The following is a 25,143-nucleotide window of genomic DNA, read 5'->3' as shown; positions in this document are numbered from 1 at the left end:
ATACGCGTAAATTATATTTCTCATATATACTTATACTCAAAACTGCAACTTTTTCCTACGTGTTAACAACTTATACCTTACTTGTTTATGTGCTTATTTGATTTATATGCTTCCGCATTCGGAGAGGTCTTGTATGATCATACGCCAGTCGTTAGCCTTTGTGTTTCTCGACATCTCAGTTATACTTGCTTATTTGGTTAATTTGTTATTCTCATATGACTTGTTGCAATTACTTAATTTTATATATACTATATGTACAATTAAACTGGTGTGTTGCTCACTCAGCATGTGTTGTTGACAAGACTTTATTTTATACACATATGCAGGTTTTCGTAGGAATTTAATGCAGGTTGGTGAAGACTTAGTGAAGAATTTAAGTTAGAAAATAATTAATCAAGATCATTCGTCATATAAGGTGTATTGTTGTATGATTATGGATTATGTATTTTTTGTATATGATTTAATTGAAAACATAATTTAATTAATAGATATTGTCATTTAAATAATGTTGCATGATAGTAACCTTGAGAGCTGTGACAATCAGTTTGCGCCCAAGCATTTCCACCGTAGGTTTGGGTGTGACACTCACCGGTATCAATGTCGGGAGAAGAGGACGAGGTTTTCTTTTCACCGGCCATTGGTTCGATGATAAAAGGGAAACAACGAGCAATGGTGGAAATTTGGAAAATTTAAACGGAAGTTCAAGAGGAAAATTAAGAAGGAGATAAGGAATCAAATGCGATAAAAAACTTCCAAGAAGGGATAACTACTCCTATTTATACTCATCGCAATAAATGCGATGGGATGCGAACAGTAGAGAGAGAAAGAGATGGTCCATTCAGAAAACGTCACGTCACGCGGGAAAACCAAAAAAGCGAAAAAGGTGAATAGTTGGGTACAGTAATAGCCGACATGAACGTCACGTCATATGCTCACGCGCCTGCAAGTTGTCACATCACCCCCTCTCATGGTTATCCACTCCAACACTAAAAAAAATATCTCCACCAAACTTCTACAATTCAAAAATCCCCAAAATATCTCAAGTCCAAAATTTCAACAGCATAAATACTCCACGCGGAAGAAACAATGGACTGGGGACTTATAGAGGTATGGTACCAAAAAGACCCAAATACCCTTAAGCATCACCCGCGGGTCAGAGGGGACCCCCTCGTATGCCACCTGCGAGACATATAAATCACCCACATAACCCAAAAACAAAGGAAGAACAATAATACATCCTAGAGACTATGTGTGGGAGGACCTAAACGCCCTCAGAAGTCATCCGCATGGTACTGTTCCCACCCGCAAGGATGGTCAGAAGGCAACGTCATAGGACAGCTGTATTTAACCAACTTCCTTCTAGAATATTTACCAAGATCCTTTCTTGGAGAGCACGTGACCCTTCAGCCAGTAGAAAGAAGACAGCAGGCCAGGTTGTTACAACCATGCACATGGCCAGGTTTATCTCGTCCTATCACATAAGGACACGTGTCCAGGTTGTTACAACCATGCACATGGGCCGTATAGCTCAACCTATCACATGAGGACACGTGTTTACGCGGTTTCGAAAGCATCTTCTAGAAAGGGATAGTTGGGCCAATTATATTCCCACATCATTCGGATATAAATACTCGACAATCTCCATGAGGTATGATTATCCACTCCCAACTATCTACTCTAAATACTTAAGTACTTTCTCTTCACCGGACTGGTACTTATTCTCACGCCAGAGGGTGGTTACGGGAAGACCCCTTCTTGTCCTTCCCGTAACGAGCTCACGGTTGCTGTTTTGCTGGTTTCTGTCATTGGACTTGGGAGATGGGACTTGTATCGTTGTTAGTAGTTGTTTGACCTGTATCCTATGGACTCATCGGATCTAAGACCTGTTGGGGGATTAGGTCTGTGTTTCTTCATAGATCCTTAATGTGGCTTCTTATACCTCTTGGTATACAAGGACTTTTGATAATGTCCTATTCTTTAGTATCAAGTAATCATGTAACAACCACGGCAGTGACCGTTTAAAAGCTGTGCACGCCCATCTCAAAAGCCTCACTGTCAGAACTTGATAGGAGTTTAAATTGATCCATAGAACAAATTGTGAGTTGAAATTTTGAGAGAAAGATATAAGTTTGGTGTGAAAACAAAAGAGTTAATTTTGATATTTTTAGATTATTTTAAAAATAACAGTTATCTTTTAGTTGAAACGGTCTAAAATCAAAGAGTCATTTGCCCCCTCAAGACGATCAGAAAAAGGTTTCCAGATCGGGATATAATATTGTTGGTACCCACTGGGATGTGCAGTTTTCCCTTCAGTACCGATGTGACGTGTCAACCATCCCGATGATCCCATTCCCACATCGTGTGCTTAGCCTAACACATCCCTTATGACTCTTCAAAATTTTATTTGAATTCGATATAGACAATAATTTTATACCTAGTTTGAATTTCCCTTCATGGACTCTTCAAAATTATTAAAAATTCATGTTCAAACAGATAAACATTGATTCCAGCCTTTCATGTTCGAATTAATAATACCATTCTTGTACCTCCGTTTTATTTTATTAGCCTGAGACAAAAAAATAATTACACACATGTGCCTTGCAGGAATGAGTCAAGTTTAATTATTTTTCTTCATACAAAACTTAGCACCAACTATTGACTTAGGGGGATTTTCCAAGTCGTCTGTTGACTACAAGCTTTTCACTTTTTTTTCTGATTGCTATGATCATATTTGTGGGAATCAGCCAAGTTGGGCAACATAAACTAATTAAGCATGATTTTATTAGCTCTTCATTTGTTTTTCGGTTTCTTTTTTATTCCCGTTCCCTCATCTGGAGCTGATACTTTGGCTGTAAATCAGTCTCTCTCGGGAAACCAGACACTCGTCTCTCTTGATGGAAATTTTGAAATGGGTTTCTTCAGACCAGGTAATTCTACCAACTATTATATCGGAATTTGGTACAGTAAGGCTCGAGTTACCATCGAAACAGTAGTTTGGGTAGCAAATAGAGATACACCCATCTCCAATGCATTCTCTTCAAAATTGAAAATAATAGATGGTAATATAGTGCTTTTAAATGAGTTTAACGCCCAAACTTGGTCAACAAACATTAGTTCTACTGCTACCCCTGTATCAGTAGTTCTTCTTGATAACGGTAATTTAATTTTAGGATATGGATCAAATTCAAGCACACCAATTTGGCAAAGTTTTGATCATCCGACCCATACTTTTTTGCCCGGTGGTAAGTTAGGATACGACAAGCGTACAAAACAGAAGCAGGTCCTTACATCATGGAAAAGTATAGAAGATCCTGGGGTAGGATCGTTTTCTTTGGAGATTGACCATAGTAACAAGCAGTATCTGATCAAGTGGAATAGATCTGTGACGTACTGGAGAAGTCAACCTTGGAATGAACTCGATAAACATTTAGTTAATGAAACGAGGTTAAGTTATATCTATAACTTCAGCTTTGTTGATAATGAAAATGAGAGTTATGTCATTTATTCTTTATACAATACTTCAATTATTTCAAGATTTATTATAGACGTCTCAGGGCAGATAAAACAGCTTTTATGGTTGGACAGCACCCAGAAATGGAATTTGTTTTGGGCTCAGCCACGAGCAGTTTGTGATGTTTATGGTGGGTGTGGGTCATTTGGTGTTTGCAATCAGCAGATGTACCCATCCTGTAAATGCTTGACTGATTTTGAGCCTAGATCACTAAGTGATTGGAGTCTGGGCGCTTTCCATGATGGGTGTATGAGAAAAATTGAGGTGAATTGTAGTGTTGTTGCAGAGAAACCCGCGTTCATCTCGAGTTATGTCAAAAAGGAAATTCTTTTTGCATTTCCTGAAAATCATGCTCTGCAATTAGATGAATCAGCATGCGGACGTTCTTGCTTGGAATGCTGCATGTGTCATGCCTATACGTTTATCTCCAATGAATGCCACCACTGGAATCGTGAATATACGAATAACATATCATTTGGGTTTGTTTCAAACGATTCGTATACGGACTCGTCTCAAATCCGTATCAAAGTTGCTTCAGAAAATTTTCCACGTCTTAAAAAGAATAGTCATAAAAGGCGGAAGGAGGTTAATCTGGGTGTTGTTGCCTGGTCTGTTGCTGGTGTGGTATTCGTGTTGGGTGTAACTTTGCTCATAATGCGTAGAAAACAGAGGATCTTAGTTGGAAATACGAAAAATGAAGGATCATTGGTAGCATTTACCTACAAAGATTTACAAATAGCCACCAAAAATTTCTCAGATAAACTGGGAGGAGGTGGTTTTGGGTCTGTTTTTAAGGGAATAGTGCATGATTCATCCATTGTGGCGGTAAAAAAGCTAGAAAGTGTCGGCCAAGGCGACAAAGAATTCAGGAGTGAGGTCAGCACAATTGGCAACATCCAACATGTTAATATTGTTCGCCTTTGTGGGTTCTGTGCACAAGGTAAAAGTAGATTGTTGGTGTATGATTACATGCCAAATGGTTCTCTACATTCTCATCTTTTCCATGAAAAACAAGATAACCTTCTAACATGGAATACTAGGTACCAGATTGCACTCGGAATTGCTAGAGGTCTGGTTTATCTTCATGAGAAGTGCAGAGATTGTATAATCCACTGTGACATAAAGCCAGAAAACATTCTTTTGGATGCTGATTTATGTCCAAAGATAGCAGATTTTGGTCTAGCAAAGCTTATGGGTAGAGACTTCAGTAGGGTTTTGACAACTATGAGAGGGACACGAGGGTATCTAGCACCAGAATGGTTATCGGGGTTGGCCGTCACTGCCAAAGCAGATGTGTTTAGCTACGGGATGATGCTGTTTGAATTGGTACATGGTAAGAGAAATTTCCAGCAATCTGAAGATTTGAATTTTACATTCTTCCCTAGTTTGGCGGCAAATGTTTTGATGGAGGGAGGTGATATCCTTAGCTTGTTAGACAGTAGGTTAAATAGGGAAGCTAGTGTAGAACAAGTCACCAAAATTTTAAAAGTTGCATATTGGTGTATACAAGATGAGGAAGACAACAGGCCTTCAATGAGTCAAGTGGAACATATTCTTGAAGGGGTTTTAGATGTGAACATGCCTCCAATCCCACAATCTGTCAAGTATTTTGCTAATGACACAGAGGATGTTCTTTACTACAAACAGGCTTCTCAATCGGGAATTCACAAGAGTAGATCACATTTAACGGAAGGTCATTCCTAGTCCAAGGGTGCATCATCTTGAAAATAAACCTCTTTGTCTATATATAGTCAGTTATGCGTTGTTTTTAATGAAAATTATTAATCGGCATGCTAAGAATATCAATCATCATAATATATATGTGTTTTATTATTACAATGTAGTGTCGTAGTGGGTAATGCCAAGAAGAATGTAACAAGCATATGTATTGTTTGGGATATTTTCAAATAGACAAATGAAATTTACTTTGGGTTGGAGATGATAGAGTTTTTTTGGTTAAACAGTTGTCCTGCAGCTATCCGTATGAACTGAACATGAATGCTTTCATATTTAAAACACATATAGCGATTGGCATTACCATCTTCCATACGAGAAACCTAGTCTCCTCAAACGTGGAAAGATTACAAGTAGACGTATCTGATTCCTTTTCATAACAGAACCAGCGCGTCGAGTACGTCATGTTGCAATGCCTCGTCCTCATCTTCTTTTGTATGTTATGCTATGACACTGCCTTGTCTCGTTTCTCGCCATCGTCCTCTTCAATTTCTTCTTAGAGACTGTTATGCCTCATTTCTCAGGCCAGCAGCAAAACTGGTGTCATGTTTCTTTCTGAACCACCGTATGCCAGTCAAACCGCCCAGGTTTTATAAGGACCTTATCCAGTGACTGAGGAATATTGGTTGGTGTTGCAATTCATTTGAGCGAATAATTATCTTTCATGGTATCAAGCCTCTCTAACCCTACCCGACTTTTCTTTCATTCATCTGCTTTGACCCTATCGGGCAACACAGCCCACCTACTGAGAATACATGATTGTCATACGCTTTAGAGGCTGCAACACACCACCACTGGTGTCTCCGTTTTCCAAAAACCTCACGAGCCACAGTCCATGGTCAACATTAACTAGACCTATCTCTAATGAGGATTGGAGGATGCTGTTCAACAAAAGTCAACCCAATCCAGGTTGCCAGATTTTCTTCATAAACCAGGGGCAAACTAATGGTATAGTTTTTTGCGCAATAATAGGCGGCTAAAAGAATAGTCTGTAGTGATTACACCTAAACTGAAGGCAAACGGGCAACAAACTGCGCCACTACCCCTTTTTAAATAGGCAGCAGCGGATGTTAAAAATATATCAATTTAATATCAAACACTAATGTGACGTTTATGTTCTTTTTCAAGTTTGGACTTCGGGCTTCTCTCTTTTTCAGTGGGCGATCAAGCCCTGCTTTCTGTTCAAGCTTGTCTCTCGGTCCAGTTTGCTTCAGCCCGGGTTACGCTTCTTCATCGTCGCCTCCAACGGCTCCTTCCAACTGCTAATTGATTCATCATTATCCTTCTTCAAATAAATAAAGTCATCTGAATCTATAAATTCTAATCTCTGTTGAAAAATAATTAAAATGTGTCACATGTCTTTATTATTATTTTCATATTATTGTGTTTTAATTAGTTTGTTATGCTGAGTCATGTAATGCATTCTTTAGGGATAGCTTATGATAAGTCAGTAGGTTATGGAGTCCTGGTTTAGTGGGTTGTTTAGATCATGTGAACGTTATGTGATCATGTGATCATTGTTGAGTCATGGGTCTTTGTTTGCCTACTATTTAAGCAGTGCCTTTGTTATTGAATGATTATCGAGTTTTTCTAGTATCTCTGCATATCTTTAACAGTGGTATCAGAGCTAGATTGTGAGGGACGATCAAAAGAAAAACGAGTGATTATGTCTGCTGCAAGTAACATCAATTCTCCTCAACCTCTTCTTCCTGTCTTCAAGGGAGAAGGTTATGAGTTTTGGAGTATTCGAGTCAAGACGGTGTTGAGATCACATGATCTTTGGGAGTGTGTGACATCGGTGTTTAATGCCAGAGATACAGATGAAGCCCGCCTTACAGAGAATCGAAGGAAGGATGCTCGTGCTCTTGCCCTAATTCAGCAGGCAGTGCACGACACCATTTTTTCTAGAATTGCAGTGGCTGAAACAGCGAACCAAGCATGGACGGTGCTTGAAACTGAGTACAAAGGTGATTCCAAAGTTTTAACAGTGAAACTGCAGGGGCTTCGGCATGAGTTCGAAACCCTACAGATGAAGGACGATGAGACGGTTTCAGATTTCTTATCCAGAGTGATGAGAATTGTGAATCAAAATAGGGCGTATGGTGAAGACGTTTCTGATCAGCTCGTAGTTGAGAAGGTACTACGAAGCCTACCCACCAAGTGGGATCATGTTTTAACAGCTATCGAAGAGTCGAAGGTTCTCTCTACCCAGTCTTTTGATCAACTCATGGGCTCGTTACAGTCCCATGAAGAACGTGTCAATCGAAGCGTGACAATTGTTGAAGAAGAAAGAGCCCTCCAGGCTAGAGAAGTGGTCGGGTCAGGTAATCTCAGGGGAAGAGTACGATCAGGATTTCGTGGACGTGGGGAAGAGTACGATCAGGATTTCGTGGACGTGGAAGAGGCCGAGGTGGTCGATTTAATGGTCGAGGTAAGAGTGAGGTTCAATGTTTTAATTGTAATCGGATGGGCCACGTTCGTGCAGATTGTTGGTTTGAACCCCAAGTGAATACGACTGTTGAACAAGAAGATGAAGAAGATGAGTGTCGTTTGTTTATGGCGGTTAGTGAAGATACTCCGGCTCCTAGTATTTGGTTTGTCGACAGCGGGTGCTCCAATCATATGACTGGACAACGATCATTGTTCAAACAGTTGGATGAAACGAAGAAAGTGTAGGTCAAGATGGGGACTGGTAAGAGCATTCAGGTTGAAGGAAAATGTGTGGTATGACTGATGACTGATAATGGAGAGTTTTGAGTGTTGGGCAACTCATGAACACCGGGTACTCTCTCTTGTTCGATGAAAATTCATGTGTAATCACACACAAACGCACCAATACAGTTTCCTATCGAATTGATATGTCCTCTAACAAAGTGTTTCAACTGAAGATCGACTCTAACTCATGCTCTCAAACTGGTTTTGTTGCTAATACGGATGAGTCAAATTTGTGGCATCGCCGCTATGGTCATCTAAATGAAGAAAGCCTTCAGCTTTTGAGCAATAAAGGGTTGGTACATGGGATGTCCCAGATTGGCCAAGTAACAGATTGTGAAGGGTGTGTACTTGGAAAGGCAACACGAAAATCATTCCCTCATAGCCTTTGGAGGACCTCACATCCTTTGCAGCTTGTTCATGCTGATTTAGTTGGAGCAATGCCAACTACTTCCCTGGGAGGTAACAAGTATTTTTTTCTGTTGACGGATGACTATACACGTATATTGTGGGTGTATTTTCTAAAAGAAAAATCAGAGGCCTTAGAATACTTTAAACGATTTAAAGTGAAAGTTGAGAAGGAAAGTGGAAGGCAAATTGTTAATTTGCGTACTGATCGTAGGGGAGAGTTTTTATCTAAGGAGTTTATTGATTATTGTCAAGTTCATGGAATCAATCGTGATCTAACGGCTCCCTACACACCAGAGCAAAATGGGGTAGTGGAGAGAAAGAACCGTACAATGGGGGAGATGGCTAATTGTATGTTACAGGAGAAAGGTTTATCAAAGGAGTTTTGGGGTGAAGCAATCGCTACCGCAGTGTACGTGATCACCTTAAGTCCATCGACAGCCTTAAACAATGCCACTCCTTATGAAGTGTGGTATGCTCGCAAACCATCAGTAAGTCATCTTCGTGTCTTTGGTTGTATTGCTTATGCCTTAAAACCTGCTCAGTTGAGGAAGATTTTTGATGCAAAATCTGATAAATGTATTTTTATTGGTTACTCTCCTAACTCAAAGGCTTATAGACTGTATGACCCTATTAAAAAAACGAGTTGTTATTAGTAGAGATGTTGTTTTTAACGAACAAGGCAGGTGGATGAGTGAAGACACTAATGATAATCCTCATGAAGTCTTTGTTCCTGGTCGTGTATGGTAGAATGATGGGGATTGTTTTGCTCCCTCAAGTTCAGGTCCAGGGTCCAACCAAAGTTCTAGTTGCGGGTCTGAAACAAGTTCTGGTTCCGGTTCATCTCTTAGTCCATACCCAGGTTCAAGTCCAACTACTCCATCACACTCAAGCGTACAAGTATCTTCCAACACAAGTGGTTCAAGTGTGAGCAGCGATTATGCTCATAGAGTACGCTCTCTAGATGGTATTTATGAAGTCACTTCTCCTATGTCAATTTTCTTTGTCATCCTTGGAACCGAATTCATATATTGGCGCCTTGGAAGTTGAAGAATGGAAGTTAGCTATGGAAGATGAGCTAGCATCATTAGAGAAACATCACACATAGACCTTGACCGATCTTCCTGAGAGCAAGAAGGCAATTGGTTTGAAATGGGTTTTCAAACTAAAACTGCAGGCTGATGGTCAGGTACAAAAGTGTAAGGCCCGTTTAGTTGCCAAAGGGTACTCACAAGAAAGCGGGGTTGATTATGAAGAAACGTTTTCGCCGGTGGCACGGTTTGAAACTATTCGTATTGTCCTAGCATTGGCAGCTCAAAAGGGTGGACAGCATATCAGTTTGATGTGAAATCTGCGTTTTTAAATGGGGTTCTCAAAGAAGATGTCTATGTCATGCAACCACCTGGGTTCGAAATTAAAGGAAAGGAAGACAAGGTTTTCAAGCTTCATAAGGCATTTTATGGACTGAAACAAGCTCCACGGGCTTGGTACAGTCGGATTGACGGGTATCTAGGGCAACATGGTTATAAACGGAGTCAAAATGAGCCAACTTTATATGTGAAGCGAGGTACTGGTGCTGATTTTATTATTGTATGTGTTTATGTTGCTGATATTGTGTACACTAGTTCATCAACTAAACTACTGTGTGAATTTAAAGAAAAGATGATCAAAGAATTTGAAATGACTGATATTGGGAAGCTGAGTTATTTCCTTGGGTTGGAAGTTCAGCAAGGAAAAGATGGTACTTTTTTGTCACAGAAAAAGTATGCCAAGGATTTGCTTATGAGGTTTGGGATGGCTGGTTGTAAGATTGCTACACCAATTTTTTTGTGATAATGTGTCTGCAGTGTTCCTGTCAAAGAATCAAGCTTATCATGCAAGGAGCAAGCATATTGATATCAAGTTTCACTTCATTCGAAGTCTGGTAGAAAGCCAACAGATTGAATTGAAGTCATGCTACACACAAGAACAGGTGGCTGATGTGTTCACTAAAGCGTTGGGTTTGGAACAGTTCGTTTATTTTCGAGAAAGGCTTGGAGTTGTGACACTTTGAATTATGGGGGAGTGTCGAAAAATAATTAAATTGTGTCACATGTCTTTATTATTATTTTCATATTATTGTGTTTTAATTAGTTTGTTATGCCGAGTCATGTAATGCTATTCTTTAGGGATAGCTTAGGATAAGTCAGTAGGTTATGGAGTCCTGGTTTAGTGGGTTGTTTAGATCATGTGAACGTTATGTGATCATTTGATCATTGTTGAGTCGTGGTTCTTTGTTTGCCTGGTGCCTTTGTTATTGAATGATTATCGAGTTTTTCTAGTATCTCTGCATATCTTTAACAATCTCTAGTGTAGGTCCAGGGCACACAACAATCAACGATGTACGTAGTGCTTAATCTTCTTTGTTGCTCTTAAGGGTTTCATCCCTTTTGTTTTCTTCGTCTTATAAAATTTGTATGAATAGGTTTTCGTTTGATTATTGACTTTTAAGGATGCCCTTGATTACATGTTTCTGACAGTATATGGTTGAAGTTTAAATATTTATAATTCTTTTTAAAAGAACGGTGTTGAAGAAATTTCAAAAGCGGGAGAGGAAGAACAGGTCAAAAGAAACTTCATAATTAACGATGACATGCTGACAAGTATTTGTGGCTGAAAAGTGAAAAGTATTTAGATTATTATTCTACATACGTAACTTGCACCAACCATTGACTGAGGGAAGATTTTTCCAAGTCCTCTAATGCAGAGTGCTGACCACAAGTTTTTTCACTTATTGTGAAGATCAGCCAAGTTGAATGCCATAAACTAATAAAGCATGATTTTAATAGCTTTTCGGTTGTTTTTCTGTTTCTTTTTAATTCCTGTTCACTTATCTGGAGCTGATACTTTAGCGGTAAATCAATCTCTCTCGGGAGACCAGACACTTGTCTCTCGTGATGGAAATTTTGAAATGGGCTTCTTTAAACCAGGTGAGTCTCCCAAATATTACATTGGAATTTGGTACCATAAGACACGAATAACTAGTGAAACAGTGGTCTGGGTAGCAAATAGAGATGCACCCATTTCAGATAAATTCTCTTCTGAATTGAAAATAATAGATGGTAATTTGGTGCTCTTAGATAAGTCAAAAGCCCAAATTTGGTCAACAAACACGAATTCTACTGCTACACCTGCATCAGTAGTTCTTCTTGACGATGGTAATTTAGTTTTAAGATATGGATCAAATTCAAGCCCACCAATTTGGCAAAGTTTTGATCATCCAACGCATACTTTCTTGCCGGGTGGTAAGCTGGGATACAACAAGCATACAAATACAAAGCAGGTCCTTACTTCATGGAAAAATATAGAAGATCCTGGGACAGGACTCTTCTCTTTAGAGCTCGACCCAAATGAGAGGCAGTATCTGATCACGTGGAATAGATCTGTAGACTATTGGACTAGTGGAAGTTGGAATGATCGAGATAAACGCTTTAGCTTACTACCTGAAATGAGTTTGAATAATATCTATAATTTCAGCTATGTTGATAACGAAAACGAGAGTTATTTTACTTATTCTATATCCGATTCTTCAGTTATTTTAAGATTAATTATGGACGTCTCAGGGCAGATTCAGCAACTGTCATGGTTCGAGAGCAGCGGGCAGTGGACTTTGTTTTGGTCTCAACCACGAGCTATTTGTGAAGTGTATGGTGGATGTGGGCCGTTTGGTGTTTGCAACTTGCAAATGTTGCCGACCTGTAATTGCATTACTGGTTTCGAGCCTAGATCACCAAGTGATTGGATTCTGGGCAGTTTCTCTGACGGGTGCATGAGAAAAGCTGGATTGAATTGTAGTACTAAGATAGAGAATCCTGTGTTTATCATAAATTATTTTAAGAAAGTCTCTCCTTCCCCGTTTCCTGAAAGTGAAGGCCAGCAATTAGATGAATCAGAATGCAGAAGTTCTTGCTTGGATTACTGCTTTTGTAATGCGTATACTTTTATCTCCAGTAAATGTTTGCATTGGAATAGTGAAAACTTGAATAACATATCACTTGAGCTTTTGTCAAACGTAACATATCTAGACAAGATCTACATCAAAGTTTCTTTATCTGATCACCACAAAAACAATACCAAAGTGCTAATCGCAGGTGATCTTTAACTTGTTTTAATTTCTATTTTTATTATTCTTGTCCTTAATATTAAGAAACTTTCTGCTCTTCATCCCAGGAGTCACTTCAGCGTGTTTGGGCCTTGTGTTTCTTTGCAGCATTGGTGTTATAATCTACAGAAGGATGAAAAATCGAGGTTAATGCCGCAATTTAATACTTTTTATCATCATTTGCGCAGCATATACGAGTATCATTGAACATTAGATATTTATATTCTCCATATTTTAGACCGAGGGGTGCTGAGCGAAGAAGATAGAAAAGGTCTTGATGCACCTTTCTTTGAATTCAAACGAATACTATCCGCAACTGAGAATTTTTCACTTGCAAATAAACTTGGACAGGGGGGATTCGGCCCTGTTTACAAGGTAACAATAACTCTTGAGATTTGATTTTAAACAAGTTGCGTCTGATGTGGTACTTTATTGATTTCATATGTTTTGAGAAGGGAACTTTCCCTGGAGGAGCAGAAATTGCAGTGAAAAGGCTATCGAGTCAGTCTAAACAAGGTCTGAAGGAATTTAAAAACGAGGTATTATTAATTGCCAAACTTCAACATCGGAATCTTATAAGGCTCTTGGGATACAGCATGAAGAATCATGAAATGATACTGCTCTATGAATTCATGCCTAATAAAAGCTTGGACCACTTCATATTTGGTTAGCCTCTCAATCTTTTACTTTCATTTGCAATTACTTTTTATGTTAACAATCTGAAACCCATTTTGATGATTCTTTCGCAAGATAGGAAGCGTTGTATGCGCCTTGACTGGGCCCTACGCTTTGATATTATCATGGGAATTGCTCGAGGACTTCTCTATCTTCACCAAGATTCACGGTTGAAGATTATTCACAGAGATTTGAAAACAAGCAATGTGTTATTAGATGGGGATATGAATCCCAAGATATCAGACTTTGGTTTGGCAAAGATTGTTAAAGGCAGAGATACAGACGGTAGCCGCACCAGAATTGTTGGAACCTTGTACGTACATTTCACACGTTAAAATCTAGTTCTACTTTTTCACATTTAGAATCTTCTTAAGTTGCTCCTAATGCAGCGGCTATATGGCACCAGAATATGCACTAAATGGGTTCTTCTCAGTAAAATCAGATGTTTTTAGCTTTGGAGTAGTTGTACTGGAGATTATTAGTGGTAAAAGAAACACGGGTTATTATCATAATAAAGAAGCATTTAGCCTTATATCCTATGTGAGTGAGTTCCTAAAGATTACTGAAAACTAAATCTTTTGGCAGCTTTTCACTTAATCTTGATGCATTTCAGGCTTGGAGCTTGTGGAAAGACAAAAAGCCTTTAGATTTACTAGATACAATACTAGCTGAATCATGCAATTCGATTGAAGTGTTGAGATGTATGATTATCGGGCTGTTGTGCGTACAAGAAGACCCTCATGATCGGCCTACCATGACTGGCGTGCTTGGTATGTTGGGGATGGATATTGAAAGCCTCCCAGATCCTAAAGAACCAGCTTTCGTTTCTAAAACACGCGCTCAAAGCTTGCCATCATATGTGAGTGAATCAGAGATTAATCAGTTGACTATTACTGATGTAGAAGGACGATAACAAAAGGTTGGTCATGTTGTTTCTGCTGCGTGGTATAAATATGTTTTGGGTGAAATCTGCATATATTCTTCTTTCATAATTAGTTGCTAATCTGAATAATAAACTGTAATCAATTTGGCCCATATCTCTAATTTAGCAGCCCATTTGTCTGCAATTAAGTACCTAATGTGCATTGTTCAATATTCCTCTACTTAACTTTCACCTAGCTAGATAAATCTCAACGATTTTGATGCATTTAAGTCTTCTATTATTAAATTCCCAATCGTTTCTTGATTTCCATATCTTTCATAGTGGCAAAAAAATTGCAACATGGAGCTTCTTCTTTTCTTTTGAGCCTCCTTGGTTGGCATCACAGTCAATCACCTTTCTAATGAATTGTAACAATGTCGAAATTAGAATTTGAACCAAACACATACTTGCCGCCCGATCAATCTCGTCCAAAAGCAATCCACCTAAACATGAGATACCAGACCGATATCACAATTTATACAACTAACATTTGAAATATTCTTACCACAGGACACTAAGGAATTATTTGTTTAAATTTTATTCATCTTGGCCCACCAAGAAATGTAGGTTACTTTGAGCGGGACCCAATTGTTCCACAGGAACTTCCAACCGAGTTGGAATGTTATTCATTCTTCGTCTGAATTTTATCATCTTAGCCCATTCATCTCGAACCAAAGCATTTTAACCATGAATTCCCCAAGCGAAACACCGTTGAGCCAGTTCCAATTATCTTCCTCATTTGAGATCTTCACTTGGTTCAACAATTGCATCAGTTGACCAAGCTCAGCCCACTCCTTTTTTAGTTGAAATTATATGAGATAGTTATAATTAATAATTTATCAATTTTGCTCCTTTTTTATTCAAGCATGTCAAGTTGGTTCAAATCAGCTCAAAAACTGATGATTTTAATATTTCATTACAAATTTCATTGATGGTTACAAAAACATATAACCAAATAGCCGGTTTATTTCAATTCGGTTTTTTCGGTTTCTTGCACACCCTTAGATCCTACCCAAATGTCTGGTTGTAGTCTTCCGTTGCCACAAGGAAAGGTGTTATGTTTTAACTTTTATATGTTGCTAAACATTTGTATGTGCAAATAATGTACATCAAGAAAGTTTCTAGTAGTCTTTATGTGGCTTGTTTTGGGTCTACAAAAACATGGAGTTAGTTGAGAACTTCCATTCTAAGCCGAACAAAAAGTAAAAGACGTGTTACTTCACAAAGCCCACAACGTGCCTAGATAGAACAGTATAAATGCAATGTCGATAATGGTAGCTACACGTAAAGCTGTAAAGAAAGTTTCCAATAAATGAAATAATATACTTATGGTAGCTACACGTATAGCAGTTACTACTTGGTACGATATGTAATGTGAAACAAATAAATATACTTGGTACGTGCACTTTCATATCAAGTGGTACAATTTTATCACTCATATTTCATATATTTAGCTATTAGCATGGTTACTTCATCATTAATTCATCATACATTTCTTTTCATAAGACAGAAGTGTATTAGGAACCGATTTGACAAAATTCGGAACCAGTTCCATCCCGAACCAAAGAGTTGACATCGGTTTGGGAACCCCACCGTAGTAATTGGTTAAAACCAAATTGAACGAGCCAAAAATCGGACCAATCCTTTTCCACTTGGGGTAGGCATGCGTCACAGCGACGGCTCAGCAACAATAGTCCATCGAGAAAACAACGACAACCACATATCAATGGCCGCCGAAATATAGGATATACTTGCAGTATGGGTTAGGACTCGAGTTGTGTTTATTGTAAGGATTCAAGCGAACCTTGAGTTCGTTATGAAAGCAAGTCTAAAGGTGAGATTTATATGTCCTTTTGATGCCTTTTCATGATTTTGCAAAAAGTATGATGTGAAAGTTTTAACATGTTAATTTTATATATTTATGTAATGTATGTTAACATTTTATGAAAAGCTGTTGGTCTCGTTGGATGTCGTCAGGAAGGTTTGTCACGTAAGGGAAGGTCGTGTGGTGGTAGAGTAAAAGTTTAGTTTGATGGAAGATTACAAGATCATTGGCCTACATTGACAACTAGTCATGTATACCGTAACCCAAGTTTATTGATGAGCAAACTGCAACCAAAAGTATCAATCTTTTCTAATGATGAATGAAATGAGTTATTATTAAGTCAAAAAGTTTGAGATTTTATATTTTCAAACGACAACTCGCCTTTTACTAATAGTTTTAAGCACGTATTGTGGGAATTTGTTCGTATATAAAAAGGAATAAAAACACTATAAATTTAATAAAAATATAGAAATCAAATAAAGCAGTTAATTATGGTTACAAATACAACCGAAATAAACAAAAGTACAAGAAAGGAGATGAAGCATGACGAGTTTTGTCCAGAATTCATATCAAACACGGGTCTCTTGAAACAAATTTCAAGTCTCTCAAGAGAACCTGTTTGTTACCCGAGGTACAATATTGTTGGGGAAGACACAAGCATCTGAACGCTATACCTTGAAGATGAGCACTAAGAAGGAATAGAAGGTTTCTGGAGAGAATTAAGAGTATTGTTTGAAATCAGGTGTCTTTCAGTTAGGAAGCACCTAGTGTGTATAGTGAAAAGAGGTCTCGGTGGTCAGCAAAATAAAGCCGAAATGTATGCATATAACCATCCTAGGAAGCACCTAGTATTAAACGTTCACTGCTACAACATTGGACAGTCGTGAAGTGCAAAGTGCATCAACAAAGCGTTCCACACGCATGCATAAAGTGTTGGTAATTTCATCATAATAGGCTTGTCACGTGTAGATGAACGGGTTGGACCTATTGGGCTCATGGAATACATTAATGTTGTAATGGGTTTATGGGGTTGCAATTTAGCTTTATGTTTGGTAATTACTTGTTGGCCAAGTTTGGGTCACCCTATAAACGTACACATAGCCATTGTTAGGGTTATTATATTATGAGAGGGATTATTATATTCAAGTTTTGAGCTAGTTTCTTGATTATAATTATACGAGAGGTTTACCCTAAATATCGTGTGCTCGTTTATATTTCTATTATCAATTTGTTCTTGAATTGTTATCAAAACGAAGATCCAATAAAAACCATCAGTCAGAAAGACCGAGATCGGAAGACAGCGATCGTGTGAAGGATCCGCTGGAGATTGTGTGATCGGTTCTTGAGAGAATAATGGTTCCAATAAAAAAACCATTCTAGCCGTGGAGTAGGGTTAGCATATCGGAAGTTGGAACCATTATCCGCATCGTGCAAAAATTGTTAAGTATGTGGGAAATTAAAATATTGAGTTAATATTAATTTGAGTTCATGAAGTCAAAACTCTTATCATATGTGCCGAGTTGATTAAACAAGTTGGTTGTGGCATGCTAGGTTTGACCACCTGAAATTTGAGTAAATAAAGCTAACGGTTAGGAGGAAGATGGTTAAAGGGATGCGTGGCATTACCCATGAAAACAAGTTATGTGAATCTCGTTTGATCGGGAAGCAAACGAGACAATCCTTTCCTAATTCGGTGGCGTTTAGGGCGACTCGAGCCCTAGAACTTGTGCATGGTGTAGGTTCCCAGCCGGATCTACACGGAATATCTCGTTCTACGTAGGTGCGGAATCCCTACGTAAGACGATACGAGCGTAGAAGACGATACACGTTAACACGATCAAACACACATTACAATAAACAAAGACACGTTGTATTGCAACTGGAAACACGTGATTCACTGATCACCGATTACACAAACTTGTAAACTCGTAAACTAAAACTCGTACAATAATAATGAACTCAGCCTTAACCTAACAGTTTATAAAGCACGACAACTTCGCCTAGCATGTTTAGGCGAAGTTGTCCCTAACTTCGCTTATTCCACAAGTTCGCCTATATAAGCGAACTTGTGAGAACTTCGCTTACATACAAAACACAAATCCAACTAACACGATTACAGACACTAGACACTGAACTACTGACATCATGTACCAACAGACTCCCCCTTGGCAGTAGCTTCATATCTTTATCTTCAAACACGTGTCTTGTAATCTTCAACAATCTTGTATCTTTCATCTTCAAGCATGAACGCCTTCTCGTACACAAACCGAAACAACTCTTTGATATTTTCTCGCTTCTTCTTTCCAAGCAGGAATATAAAATATCTTTTTCTCATTCAGCACCTGCAGATCAGCTTGAGACAAATTCACCAAGTGCATTGGATCATACACTCTCAGCAGCTCTTGTTCATCTTCATCCTCCATTACTGCTTCAACTGTTTCACAATCAACATACCACCACTTCAAATCTTTGAGCACATCCTTGGGCATTTGTTTCATCGGCACTTCTTTTAGACACCGGATCGGCTTATACTTCATGATCATCCAAGGCTTGCCATCTGCTCTCATTCCTCTATCTTTGTCTTCAATAAGCTTTCCTTTCTGTGGTTTCAACAGCTCTAACTTCTTCTCCTTTATACTTTCCTTCCATACTATCTTCCCAATGACCCTAGCCATATTATCATCACTCCTGTTTATCAACCCCAATCTGGCTAAGTCCTTCACTTCACATTCTGGCAATGTATTCAACGATCTCAACAGCCTTTTGAAGTACTGAACACCATCATACCTTTTAATCACAAAGAGCCTCAACTGCTCATCATATATCCAACATATAATCCCCTTCTTCGATTCAGCATAACCCCTGATGTTGTAACTTTTCGTGAACATAGTAGGGACCGCCGGTTTCTTCGTTTTTACGAACCACTAAGCGTAGCCTTCTTTCCATCTTGGCTGCTCTTCGCATTCCGTCTCATCGCTTCCCATATCTTGACTCATATCTGCCTTATCAACTTCTAGAATCTCATGCTCAACATTTTCTTCTACAATCTCTCCCTCTTCAATATCATTATCAATAACAATCTCTGCCCCAATCTTCTCTATCTCTTCAACTGGTAACACATCATCATCACCCATCATCTCCTTATCCACGACCACCACATCATCACCTGTACCGCCAGCCGCACTTGTTGAGTCCCCCTGAGATGTGGAAGTCCCAAGAGCTTGTTCAGTTCTTGGCAACTCTCCACCTGCACCTTTCGATGCATTGGGATCATTACGCTTCTTAGTCCTCAGCTCATCACCCTTACAGCTCGTCTCCCCCTGAGATGCCAAGAACTGCTTCAAAGCATCAATGATTTTGCCATGTTCTATCAGCAGGGACGACTGTATCTGATTCTCTGCAATGAGGCGCTGAATAGCATGGGTCTGGATAAGATTTACCCTTGATTGCTCTGCTACGACCCGTTCAAGCGCTGCTATTCGTTCCGTGTCGGATAAGGTTGCATCGAAATCAAACCTCATATGTGATATATCTTGAGTGTACTGAGGAGGGATTTCCAATGTAACCGGCACCTCAGAAGTAGGCGTAAACGTAACCGCAGGTGGTATCGTAACCGACAACCCTGCAGTAGCTACAACCGTCGACTCAATAAATCTTGCCACGACCTCCGTTGGAGTAAGAGTTGGAGGTGGCAAAGATACAATCTCCGGAGCCGATAGCTGGAATGTAGTGGGTGGGAGGCCGAATGAGGATGAGGTAGCCACCACGGGAACATCCATGGCGCTTGGCCTTGTAACAGGCAATGATGAAGGAACCATGGTCATACCGGACAGTGTGGGTGGAGTGAAACGAACCACCCTTGAGCTCTCACTAGCTCCCGAACTTGCACCTGTCCTGTCCCTTCTTGATCTGCGGACCAACTGATGTACTTCTTCCTCAAAATCTGACTCACTGTCATCATCGGCTCTCTTCCTTTTCCCATTAATCCGTTCTTGAGTTACCAAAATTCGTCTCGCTTCAGCCACATCATCATCCGAAGAATCTGAATCAGCCACCGTCGTAGCTGCCCTAGCAACATTCACACTAGTAACCTGGGCTACCGAGACCTGTACATTCTCCTCAGGATCAACCCGCTCCATATCAAAAATCCTTGACCGCCAAACTCTGCATCAAGGTCTACATTTTTCTCCGGTGACACAACAGGAGCAGCAGGTATAGCTTGAGGTGCTCCAGCCTGTTGTGGTGCCGGATCCCGAAACTTGTCCCCACGAGCTGGAACATACTCTGGGTTGATCAAGTACCCAAATAGTGGAGTATGTCGAGGACGGAGCTCAGGTTTACTTCTTGCACTGGATGATCTGCACTGAGCGAAGATCCTCTTGCTTACACTTTCCACGTATCTAATTAGGTGACGCTGAGGTAACGTGGGAGCAACATGATTCAAGATCATTTGTAGAAATCTTGGATACATAAGAAATCTCTCACGCGCCACTGCTCTTCTTTGACGATCTATCTCATAAAATACCATCTGACTAAAGTTGTAACGCTTATTGTAAGTCAGTGCAGTCATCGCCGACTGCATGGTCGCGCCCATACCATCTGTACCAGCCTTTCTCCCTGACATACACACAATCATCACGTGCATGATAAAGCGCCACTGGTCTAGCAAGAACCCCTTGCGTCTCTGAGTATCCCCCAAAGGACCAGAATATCCCATTCTCAAAAACGCACCATCTCTGAATGGAGCCACAAAATCGGTAGGATCGTCTCTTGTTTCATCCCCAAACTGTAACGCCACCCTGATCTGTTCAGACGAGAACTGAACAATCTGATTATTAACCGTTGCACGCATAACCGGGGGCTCGACTCGACAGTCATATTCCACTGTCTGCCAGAAATCTTCAATGTTTGGCAAAGATATCGGCAGTGTTGTGGTAATCGCGTGGAATATACGCGAGCGTAGTAGAAACGTGATGATCTCGCGGAAATCATCAACACCGTTCGCATCCGGGTCCAATGTGATGTACATGTTATGCCCCGGGAAAAACTGTCGGTTGTTGTCTCCACCTTCATCACCACCTGCACCACCTGCTCCAGCTACAGCTGCCATTTCTGCAACAAACAGTCTAAGTTAGAGAATCGTCGAGGCAAATCACAAGTTCGCCGGTTACCATGAGCGAAGTTATGATTTATTCTGTATAGGCGAAGTTAGAGGTGGGGCGAAGTTGGGAACAACTTCGCCTCAACTTGAACTTCGCCTGTTAACAGTTAAGTAAAAAGGGCCAGGCGAAGTTAATGATAACTTCGCCTAACCACAACTTCGCCTCATATACTGTTACATAATTAATTATCAGGCGAAGTTAAACCTCAGGCGAAGTTAAGAATAACTTCGCCTCAACTGTAAGTTCGCCTGAATATGAATCGGCAACAGTTAGACTTTCGAACGAGGTGAATTGGGTCAATTTGGAGATTGCGGACTCCGTAAAACATGATTTTATGACGATCTAGACGATTAAGTTGATTACGACCACGTAATAACAAGTTTGAAAATCGGGTGGTGAGGTTTCGAAAGACCGAGGTCACGAAACGGGTTGAAACGACCTTTGATTAACATCAATGACAGTGATTATACGATACTACAACCCTACACACCTTTAAACGGAATAGTAATCGAGAAAATCAACACAGATTGGATTCGAGGCTATAAGTTCGCTTAGGGTTAACAGTGAGTAAGTTCGCCGGGTTTGAAAATAATAAAGAGTCTGACCTAAAATTTCCTTTATATAGGGTCAAAGTTATTAAAGGCGAAGTTATGGATAACTTCGCCTATTGCAGGCGAAGTTATGGATAAGTTCGCCGGTATTAAACTTTACAAAACAAACCCCTATAATTTGAACAATTTTCAATTAAGTTTGAAAACATCCTTTAAAGAGTTAAATGATACGATCAAGACCAAGTAACCTGGTATAAAATAATACAACTACATAAGTAGAAAAAAATTTTAAAAATAAAGTACACGGGATCAAATTTCAGTCTCGACAGGGACTACCATGTTTTAGAAAAGATCCGAACAGGAATCATACTAATTACGTGACTGTCACATAGATCCATGTTCAGCTGTAGTATGACATGAAGAAACAGGTTGTAAGCAGGTAAATAACTTAAATTGGTTTTCATCGTTTCTGTGATACGAGTTAGGTTCAATTAAGCTCAAAACTTAAATGGGCAACAACTCAGAGATTATGATGCCTCCTATCTATTCTCAAAGCGTATTTGGCTTTCCCCAAGTCACCCCGAGTTAACCTCGACCCGTAGTGTCTGATTAAATAGTAAGTACTCTTCGATCTGTAGACTCTTCTTCCCGTTCTCTTTCTTACATCTCGATTGAGAAGTATTAACATTATGAACACACATTTTTTTTTAAGTATTTACACAACTTTAGAGTAGTAAACAACTGCAAGTCCCGAATCTGCATCACTGCAGTTTCTTGACACGCTATCTTCACGGGAATCAGAACACTCACGGGCTCATGTATGACTGGGTAATCGCTTTTCTGCCTATCATTCGGAAAGATATATATGAAGACATGCACAACTCTTAAGGAGTTTCCACGTAAAATCGATTAGATTTAGTTAGTATCACTTCTACTTTTACGCACCATAAAAAGCTACCATGACATACAATGACTGTTCTAAAGTCTTTTAGACCTAATAACTTCACTAGTTAAGCACACAGAATCAGTATATCTATCACTTTCCAAGGTTGGATCAATTTTCTGTTAAACATAGTAAAGGAACTTCTTACGAAGTAGTAGACTTGAAAAATATTTCATCTCCCAAAAAAAATTTTAAATTCAGTCGCCCCGATCAAATCGAAGTTTTCAGGTAAACGGCTATCCTGAAGATCCAATGGATCAGCTGGACCGACCACATACGAGTATGTGTCCTTCTAACTAAGTATGAATGACTAATTTTCAGCGAAAGAATAAAAACACATCATAAACCGCCCCGGTCACCTTCAGTCATCTAGTTAATGGCTATCCTCATATTCTACAAGTAGAAATGAGGCCAAACATATCCGAAGATATGTCCTTCAAACTGAGGCAACCGACATAATTCTAAGCGATAGTGACGTTTTTTTTTTTTTTTTTTAAAACAAAAACGAAAAACACGGTTACTCGGGATTGATCATCCCATTCAGCTCAACAAGGTTTTGAAAACGAGTTTTGTCAAACGCTTTAGTAAACAAGTCAGTGAAATTATCTAACGTATCAACCTTTTCGAGCACAATCAATTTCTTCTCAGCACAATCCCGTATAAAATGATGACGGATGTCAATGTGTTTAGTTTTGCTATGCTTTACGGGATTGTTAGTTACTGAGATAGTAGCAGTGTTATCAATACAAATAGGAGTATGAGTGAAATACAGACCATAATCGCGCAACTGCTGTTGTATCCAAAGAACCTGGGAGCAGCAGTTCGATGCTGCCATGTATTCTGCTTCACAGGTTGAAATGGCAACTGAGGTCTGCTTCTTGCACTGCCATGACACTAATCTGCCTCCAAGAAACTGATATCCACCTGTTGTGACTTCTGATTCTGATTGCACCCTCCATAATCAGAATCCGTGTAGGCGACCAACTCCAAGTCTCCTCCTCTCATGTACCACAACCCTAGCTTAGGCTTGCCTTTGAGATACCGCAATATCCTCTTCGCACCCTTCAAGTGAGATTCCTTTGGGTTTGCCTGAAAGCGAGCACAAAGACAAACTGCAAACATAATATCAGGCCTAGAAGCAGTTAAGTACATTAAAGAACCTATGATTGCCCGATATTGGGTGGGGTCCACGTCTGCATCGTTGTCTGAATCAGCACCCAATTTATGGTTGACGCAGACTGGAGTATCAAATGGAGTGCTGTCCTCCATCTTGAAGCATTTGAGAACGTCATGGACATACTTAGTCTGATGAATGAACATCCCTTCTTTCTTCTGATCAACCTGCAGCCCTAAAAAGAAAGTTAGTTCACCCATAGCACTCATTTCAAACCTCTTTTTCATGACGACTTTAAATTCCTGACACATAGCGACTTTTGATGCAGCAAAGATGATGTCGTCCACGTAGACTTGCACCAGAAGAAAGTCGCTTCCTTTTCTCTTAAAGAACAGTGTGCTATCGATCTTTCCCCTTTCAAACTCATTCTCAAGCAAGTAATCGGATAGTGTTGAGTACCAGGCACGAGGGGCCTGATGTAGCCCATATAGTGCTTTACTTAGCTTGTACACGTGATCAGGAAAGTCTGGGTCAGGAAAACCCGGAGGTTGCTCAACGTACACAACCTCATCGACTTTACCGTTAAGGAACGCACTCTTCACGTCTAACTGGAACACCTTCATCTCCTTGTGTGTAGCAAATGCCAAAAACAGTCGAATCGCTTCTAATCTCGCCACAGGAGCAAATACTTCATTGTAGTCAATTCCCTCTTGCTGATTAAAACCCTTTACAACCAGCCTTGCCTTATTCCTGATAATTATCCCCTTTTCATCTCTCTTGCATTTGAAAACCCATTTGGTGCCAATCGCATGCACATTCTTCGGTTTTGCAACCAAATTCCATACCTCCATCTTCTTGAACTGGGCTAACTCTTCTTGCATGGCTTCGACCCACGAGCTGTCCTTGAGAGCCATTTGATAGTTCTTTGGTTCAATCTGGCTGATGAAGCAGGTGTACAAGCATTCGTTAATTATGCCCGTATCTTTAATGATTGTGTAAACACAGGTGTGCTCATTCAAGCTTTGTCTTGTTTGTACACTGTCGGACAGATCACCTATCACGTTCTCCAAAGGGTGATTTTTGTGAACTCTCGTAGTCGGAACCGAACTGACTTGCAGATTGTCTTCCAGGTTCGAAGGTAGCTCATCAATGGGTGATTGTTGTTGAGAGTGAAACGGATTGAAGAATTCCTCTTCTGTAGAGGCAGCAGGGGTATCGACAGCATTTGATGAGGAAGGTTGACATTCATCATACTGCGGTCGTTGCACATAATTGTCTTCCTCATCATAAAGCATCTTCGAAGCAATTCTCTCGTCAACTTCTGCACAATCCAAGTAAGGCATGTTAAAAGATTTAAAAAGCCTATCATAGTCGAAAACCCCAGCGGGTCCCGTGCTTGGTTTTGGTGATTTGTAACTTGTGATATCAGTGTTACACACCACCTC

At 39.8% G+C, this 25,143-nt stretch overlaps 2 protein-coding genes and 1 pseudogene across 2 annotated transcripts; all 3 read left to right on the top strand.

Moving 5' to 3' along the window:
- The first annotated feature begins 2,548 nt into the window (after positions 1–2,548).
- On the top strand, positions 2,549–5,302 carry LOC143579307 (G-type lectin S-receptor-like serine/threonine-protein kinase At2g19130 pseudogene; annotated as a pseudogene).
- A 1,609-nt stretch (positions 5,303–6,911) lies between these two features.
- On the top strand, positions 6,912–7,754 carry LOC143579299 (uncharacterized). Its single transcript, XM_077062647.1, has one exon. It carries the CDS (start codon positions 6,912–6,914, stop codon positions 7,752–7,754), a length of 843 nt encoding a protein of 280 aa, XP_076918762.1.
- Positions 7,755–11,009: 3,255 nt separating this feature from the next.
- On the top strand, positions 11,010–14,152 carry LOC143579306 (G-type lectin S-receptor-like serine/threonine-protein kinase At4g03230). The gene is made up of 7 exons (XM_077062652.1): positions 11,010–12,495; positions 12,575–12,652; positions 12,745–12,881; positions 12,962–13,172; positions 13,257–13,494; positions 13,571–13,721; positions 13,795–14,152. The coding sequence occupies exons 1-7, from the start codon at positions 11,181–11,183 to the stop codon at positions 14,092–14,094; spliced, it is 2,430 nt and encodes an 809-aa protein (XP_076918767.1). The 5' UTR covers positions 11,010–11,180; the 3' UTR covers positions 14,095–14,152.
- Positions 14,153–25,143: the final 10,991 nt, after the last annotated feature.

This window comes from Bidens hawaiensis, unplaced genomic scaffold (genome assembly GCF_021521415.1).
Source record: "Bidens hawaiensis isolate Kalapana, Puna unplaced genomic scaffold, B.hawaiensis_p1.1 tig00029653_1, whole genome shotgun sequence".
Lineage (NCBI taxonomy): Eukaryota > Viridiplantae > Streptophyta > Magnoliopsida > Asterales > Asteraceae > Bidens > Bidens hawaiensis.
This window is presented reverse-complemented; position numbering and strand designations above follow the sequence as displayed.

What these genes read in the sequence shown, in the direction of transcription:
- LOC143579299 (XM_077062647.1), top strand. Translation starts at nt 6,912, where the DNA reads ATGTCTGCTGCAAGTAACATCAATTCTCCTCAACCTCTTCTTCCTGTC.
- LOC143579306 (XM_077062652.1), top strand. Translation starts at nt 11,181, where the DNA reads ATGATTTTAATAGCTTTTCGGTTGTTTTTCTGTTTCTTTTTAATTCCT. An exon ending in GATTCGGCCCTGTTTACAAG is followed by an intron (nt 12,882 to 12,961) that starts GTAACAATAACT and finishes TGTTTTGAGAAG; the next exon opens with GGAACTTTCCCTGGAGGAGC. An exon ending in CATTTAGCCTTATATCCTAT is followed by an intron (nt 13,722 to 13,794) that starts GTGAGTGAGTTC and finishes GATGCATTTCAG; the next exon opens with GCTTGGAGCTTGTGGAAAGA.